This window comes from Fukomys damarensis, unplaced genomic scaffold (genome assembly GCF_012274545.1).
Source record: "Fukomys damarensis isolate Sample0158 unplaced genomic scaffold, DMR_v1.0_HiC HiC_scaffold_25, whole genome shotgun sequence".
NCBI lineage: Eukaryota > Metazoa > Chordata > Mammalia > Rodentia > Bathyergidae > Fukomys > Fukomys damarensis.
This window is the reverse complement of record NW_022900937.1, coordinates 22,775,027-22,782,162: the sequence shown is the minus strand read 5'-3', so window position 1 is coordinate 22,782,162 and position 7,136 is coordinate 22,775,027. Positions and strand designations below refer to the sequence as shown.

The following is a 7,136-nucleotide window of genomic DNA, read 5'->3' as shown; positions in this document are numbered from 1 at the left end:
AATACTAGGGATTGAACTCAGGTCCCTGAGCTTGCGAGGTTGGTGGCAGAACCACTGTGCTAAATTCCCGGCCATTTGGTACTGTTAGTCTACTAAATTTAACCAAATTTTCAAATCTATATAACACTATTTCATTGTGGGTTTTTTTTTTCTTTTTCTCTTCCTGGTACCAGGGATTGAACTCAGGACCTCATGCTTGCTAGGCAGTCATGGCAACACTGTGCTACATTCCCAGCCCCCACCATGGTTTTAACGTATTTCTTTGATATTAATGGTTTTGAGCATCTTTTCAAAAGCTTATTGTACACTCATACATCTTCTTTGGTATAGCGTCTGTCCACATTTTCTATTTAGGTTTTTATTGGGTTTTCTTCTTACTGAGTTGTATGAATTTTTATATAATCTAGACTCAAATTCTTTGTCAGATATTTGAATAGAAGACATTTTCCCTTATATCCCTGGCATTGATTTACTGGTAGATTTACTTTCTAATGGTAGAAATTTAAAATTCTGATGAAATCCATTTTATCAAGTAGTTTTAGTAGCTTTTAAGTTCCTTAGTAACAATGAGTGTGTAGTACTCAGCTAATTTGTTTTGAAACATCTTTTTTTTTTGGTACCAGGGATTGAACTTGGGACCTTGTGCTTGTGAGGCATGTGGCAGCACCACTAAGCTAAATCCCTGGCCCTGAAACACATTTTTCATAGAAGAAACCAGAATTCCTTGGAGAAATGGCTGATTTTAAAGCTGAGATTAGTAAAATATCAGATGAACATGGAGGATCTTATTACTGTGTCAAAAAGGAAGAATATGATCAAAGAAAGAAGGGATGTGTCACTTGGACACAGGAACCATTAGCCATTCACTCTCTACTGAGCGAAAGACTTTCCTTATTACAGAATGCTAAACATTCTAAAAGAAATATAGAACTAGAACTATCACCACTGAGGTGCATCCATTTGCCTACAAATGCCTCAAATTTATCTTTATTTATGGCAGATTAGTACTCCATTTCTTATAAATATCACAGTTTCTTTATCCATTCATCAGTTGAGGGACATATATGCTGCTTCCAAGATTTAGCTAATATGAGTTGTGTTGCTATAAATACAGGTATGCATGGATCTCTGTTACAGGATGACTTTAACTCTCCTGGGAATATAACTACAAGGGGAAGAGCTAGGTCAAATGGAATTTCTATTTTCACTCTTTTGAGGAATGCAGAGTAATAACTGTTATTATAAATGCTAAAACTAGCAAGTGAAAGTTTTAAATACTCAAAGTATCTCTACTATAAGTCACTCATCAATTACAAAGGAAAATGATTTTATAGTGGGATCACATGGCAGATACCATATTAACCAAGTGATTCAAGTTAACAACACTAGCAACAGGCTATCGTGTCTGTTGATATGACACACTGACAAGAACCCAACACTTCTATGCCATTTCTTCCAAAAATGTATTACCTGAATGTAATGAGGAAATATTATTAGACAAGTCTTAAGTGAGGGACATTCTATAAAATATAAATGGCCTATACTTTAAAAAATGTTAGGTATAAAAGTCAAGAAAAATCTGAAGAACTGTTCCATATCAAAGAAAACTAAAGAGACGTGGTAACTAAATGCAACACAGGATCCTGGACCCGATGTTTTTCTTTTGTTATTAAGGAGATTGATGAAAAAGTGCCAAATATGAATATAATCTCTAGGTACAGTCTCAATGAAAATTCTGAGTACGGTAACTGTGGGTATATTGGGACACTGTTATTTTTAGGAGTTGTATGATAAAAATATTAATAGGAAAGTTACCCTATCGGCAACACTTTCAAATGGTTCGGGGGAAAAAATATGTACATATGGACAGACAGAGAAGGATAACACAAATGTGGTTAAATGTTAGCCTTTGAGGAAACTGGATGCAAAATATATAGGAATTCTTTGTAGTATTTATTATATAAAAAATAAAATTATGACATAATAAGATAGATAAGATGACATAATAAGAAGACATTTGATACACAATGACTTCCTTTACTTAGCAAACATACCCAGATTTTCGATGGTATAATAGCGTTGTTTATAGTCCACTTTGATAGTCTGAGCATGAGGACTACCAATGCCATAACCAATGGCATAACCTCTCACCACAACGTTTTGATTTTCTGGCGGAGTCCAGCTTACTACAATGCTAGTGACAAGTGGGCGAACATGAAGAGAGCTTGGTACCTCAGGTACACGAGTTTCTAGGAAGGAAAGTAGAAAAGCAAATGAGATGTATTTTCCTTTATAATATTTAACCACCCTTGGGGAATGTTCAGTCTCATGCCAAACTATCTGGGCACAAGAGTTCAAAGAGAACAGTGAAATATGGTCTAAGGGTTTACTGCTTCCTGAGAAGAAAACAAAACCCAAATAGTATTAAATGTATGATACTGCAATATTAATTTGTAAAGACAGATCCAGAGCCTCTGTCCAATGGAAGAAAACAAATTGCCTTAAACAGTTGCTCATCCCTTGCCCCAGATCCCATACCTAAGATCTCACAGGGGTAAGGGACAAGAAATTAGAATTCTGTTGTCAATGGGTGATGAAGCATCACATTATAGCAATGGTACAAATTATTTACTCTCTTAAATAATCTATAAATCAGAAAAATAAAATTTGAGAGCTATAATTAATTATTGATAGATGACTGAAAAGCTTTTTAAAGGAAGAAATTTATTATCTTTCAATATATTACTTGAAGGCATAAATTATTAATTTAAAAATTAGTAGAAGGAGACTCAGAAAAAGAATCCAGATCTTTTTGACTCCCAAGTCTGGCACCTGTCACCAATAAAGGTACTACCATATTTCAACCACACAGAGATGCTCACTGAATAGGTAAGTAAGAAAAAGGGCAAAGCATTTGGGATTAAGGAAAAGGGAAATTGTAATTGAAATAAATGTGTAATTGATGTGGCTCGACGTTAAATTTTAGATCATCCATCTACTTTATAGCTTTGAGAGGGGCTGACTTAAAGCACCTGTTCATTTTCATTTGTTCTGTTCTGCTTAAAGAGACAATTCTCTAAAGGTCACTGCAAAAGAGTCCAGTGCTGTCTTAGAGGAAGAGCAGCAGTATAATACACTAAAGTTCACAGACTGAAGCCAAAGTCTGTGGACTTCAGTGTGACTCACTGATGATGGTTAATACAGTTATCTATGATGTGCTGGTTCTGCCCATTGTTTGTTCTTACCATCTAAGTCACTTTCAAAAGTTTCAGCAGACAGCCAGTCAGTTGCTGGGCCTGTACCATTGACTGTTAGAGCAGCCACTCGGAAATTATATTCAGTCCCCCGATCAAGACCTGAGACCCAAATGAAAGGGGAAAAAAGGTGAAACAGAGCTTTGGAAAATAAAAGATTAATAATGTCTCATCAAAGCAAGTAGTTTACCCTCCAACTCATTTTTAAGTTGATTAAATTAACACAGAACAGGCAAAACATAAATATAGCTCATCTCTACAGCTAAGGGTGAACAAAGCCCACACAACCCAAGAGAAAAATGTAGAAATTACTAAAGCTCCCAGGAGATTACATATTTTGGTTTAAGACCTTGAGGACACCTTGAGCTCATTTAATGCAATCCCTTCATTTTCTTACAAAGGGTGCTAAGGTCAAGAATAATGAAAGAGATTTTACAAAGGAACAAAATCAGCTGGTTTCAGAAGACACCAAAACCCAGAAAAGAATGCAAAGATCTAACTCCTTTCAGGTTACCTATGTTCTTTGAGCACTCACATAACCACAGCAGAAAAATTTTAAACATCAAATATGGCCTAGAAATCTATTTCTCAACAATCAATTGCCCAAATGTATTTATAGCAAGTAAAAGAAAAAAACCCAAGCTTTTCTATTATGCAACTTTTTATTTACTACCAGCTTATCTACTTCAAGTACCAATGTATCAAAGGTAAGACACATGTACATATAAAGTCTATCCTATAAAGCAGCACAATAGTTAATAATAATGTGGTCACTTACTCATACATTCAGGCATATATTTTTAGAGCACTTAAATAGATATTATGGCAGGGCTTGCAAGGATTATGAAAATTATCCTATCTCTTCATATCCAAATATTGGTATGTTTGGAAAGCAGCACAAAAACTAATCACTGAGTTACTGAAAACGTAACTTGGATAGGATGTCTGGATGCAACTAGTTCAGTTAACCAATATATGATGTGGGAAGGACTGGATGGTTCTGTTCTCTATAGGCCGATCATAAATCTATTTGCCCACAAGAAAGCAAAGACAGAAAGAGAAGCAAAATGGATGGCCCCAGGCCAGCCAGTTTACTTCCCTGTCTTGATTCTGCACATACTGAACCAGAAAATGCCAGAGTGGCTGCACTATTAACAGACAACAACCTGGACCTCTAGCAAACATGGCTCAGTTAAGATACCGAAAGAATCCAACCAGTATGATTATCATTCCCTGACCTTCGGGGAGAGTCAGAACTACGACAGTGAGCAAGTGAGAGAGAGGAAAATATAGAGAGGCTAAGAATTCCTCTTCTAAGTAACTGACAGAACTTATAAACAACACACACTGTAAAGGAAGGGCAAAATGTGGTATCATATAATATGGTGCTCAGTATAGTATCTTTATAATCCATACTCTCCCCTAGTACTTATCAAGCTTCATGTTAATGTTTCAAGAGCACAAGGTCTGTTTTTGTTAACCATTACATATCAAGTGCCAATAAAGGAAAGTAAATGCTTTTCTTTTAAGACCATGCATGGGACCATGCTCAAAAAGTTGCTTTCTTTATTCTTTAGGGGGTTTTTGAGATGCTTACTATTGCTACAGACTTGACTATGATCTGAGCAAATCACATTTTGCCCTTTCCTTTATTAGTTTAACAAATGTCTATATTGTTCTCAGTTACATGTGCCTCAGAGTGGACCTCCCAAGATTCTCCTGCAAAGAAACCTTGCCCTTGCAGAGTCAACTCTATCTCTTTATGGGGAACAAAGGAGAGTTCTCTGTGGCCTACAGGATGAGAGTGGCATTTGGGCCCATTTTTACCAGATATGCATTTTATTCTTTCATACCTAGTGGGAAAACTATACAAAGGACACTCTCCCTGAGAGAACTTTCTGGAACCTTATAGTGTTGGTAATAGCAAGTGTGATTATTACACTGCTATAGCTACTCATAAATATTCTCACAGGCCACATGCCTGAGTGGTGTTGGTGTTGTAAAAATCATTTTATAAAACTGTAACCAACTAGATTCAATGGAGTAATGATTTTGCCTACAAATTCTGCTTTACCTTCCTCAGATCTAGACAAACACAATATTTATACTCAAAACAAAATATATGGTAAATATAAGGTTAAGAAATGAAAGTTACAATCTTACCACTCATAAGTGGTAGAATCTGTAAGAGTATTCTTCCATTATTTTGTAATGGGTAAGAAGCAAAATATTACAAATTTTTCAGAACCATGTTTAAGTCAACAGCTCAGAGCAGCCCTTAAGACTGGTAGAATTTAATGTTTGAGAAAGACACCATCACCTAGCTTTTGCCTATGTATAAACTAGCTTACCTTCAATTAGCTGAGAGAGCTGTGTCCCAGTTACCAAGGTCTCAGTAACATCACTTTTTCGGGAGGCCTTTCTGTAGCGAATCTTGTAGCCAGTAATTGGCCCATTTTGTGTGGCTTGAGAAGGTGGCTGCCAGTGAATCATGATACTCTGAGAAAGACAAGATTATAGGGAAAAGTTGAACATGTATAAAAGTTGGCCCTAATTGTGTATATTAACTTGGTTTTATTATGTAAAGGGACATACAACAGATAAAACGGTGCTTATAGTTTTTATTTAACAGCCATCCAAAAATATGTAATCTAAAAAATCTCATGGTCAAGACAAGAGAGGCTTTTTTTTAAGCAGTGCACTCTGAACCCTTGCTCTTCTAAGTATTTTCTCAGAAGACTCTGATCAGAAGTCCCCAAAAAGTTTTCAAAAGGAAAGCACAGGTCATGGGTGCATAGATTAGGAAATATATCATTAGGTATAATTTTACCCCCTGTCTCCAGTGCAAAAATAACTGAAATTAAACAATTTCTATCTAAAACTCTTCAAAAGGGGGACCATTAATTAACAGCTAGATGGAAGTTCTGCTGTACTTTTTGAAAGAACTGATTATTTTCCTTGTCTGTATAGCCCAATAGGGGCTCTGGGCTTCTGAGAGACATAACCTGACCAGCACTGGATGGTGAGAGCACACACAAACAGATCTACAGTGCCTGCCTTCAGGCCACACATCTCACAGGATTACAGCATCATGTCATCACTAACATTTTATTTCCTTTTGCCACATCACCATGGTTTTGAATGGTTTAGATCAAAAACATCACGTTTACATTTAAAAATGTAAATTATTCGCAGGAAGGCAAGGAAGTTTGAAGGCATCAGAGAAAGTAAAGTTAAACAAAATATACAGGTTGGTTTCTAAGTCCAGGTTTACTGGCAGGTATAACATCGATTTGTCTTATTTCTCTGATTGATAATTAGTGTTTTCAGTTATATTCTAATTCAACAGACTAGCATTTTAAAATGCAGATTGATAATTACAATACTGGCATTCACTGTTCTGACGCTTTCCCATGGTATCTCCCGCTCTGTAAGCCCTCTTGAGGCTCAGGTGTACAACAGGAAAGTGAATGGAAGGCAGCATTACAAAGTTTTACCTTTGAATTTCTCACTTCTAATGACAGATTCTGAGGAGCAGCACTGGGAACTAGATAGGCCACGAAATTGAAAGAAAGAAAAAAAAATACAAAGTTACATCACCCATATAACCTTGGCCAGATTTTACACAAATGCACATCGCAAATACTGATTATGCAAACAGAAAGTCTCAACCCATCTGCCAGTACCCTCATACTAACTGCACCAAGTGGATCAGAAGTGGCCATGTTTGATTTACTTTTTCAAATAAGACACTTTCATATGAGCAAGTATTTTTACCAAAGTCAGGCTGTACTTCTGGTCAGATACTTCATTTCAAGGAGGTACGGTGTTGTCTCAATTTTTCTAGACCCCAGTTATATCTGAACCTTAAATATATTCTAA

The 7,136-nt window shown here is 36.2% G+C and overlaps 1 protein-coding gene across 1 annotated transcript in view; it reads right to left on the bottom strand.

Moving 5' to 3' along the window:
- The window catches only part of Neo1 (neogenin 1), a 194,275-nt gene that overhangs the window by 39,718 nt on the left and 147,421 nt on the right, over positions 1-7,136 (bottom strand). Inside the window, exons 12-15 of the mRNA XM_010627935.3 lie at positions 6,752-6,801; positions 5,606-5,753; positions 3,246-3,356; positions 2,055-2,249 (exon numbers count right to left, since the gene is read on the bottom strand). Coding sequence (XP_010626237.1) covers positions 2,055-2,249; positions 3,246-3,356; positions 5,606-5,753; positions 6,752-6,801 — 504 coding nt within the window. The remainder of the gene's footprint in view (positions 1-2,054; positions 2,250-3,245; positions 3,357-5,605; positions 5,754-6,751; positions 6,802-7,136) is intronic.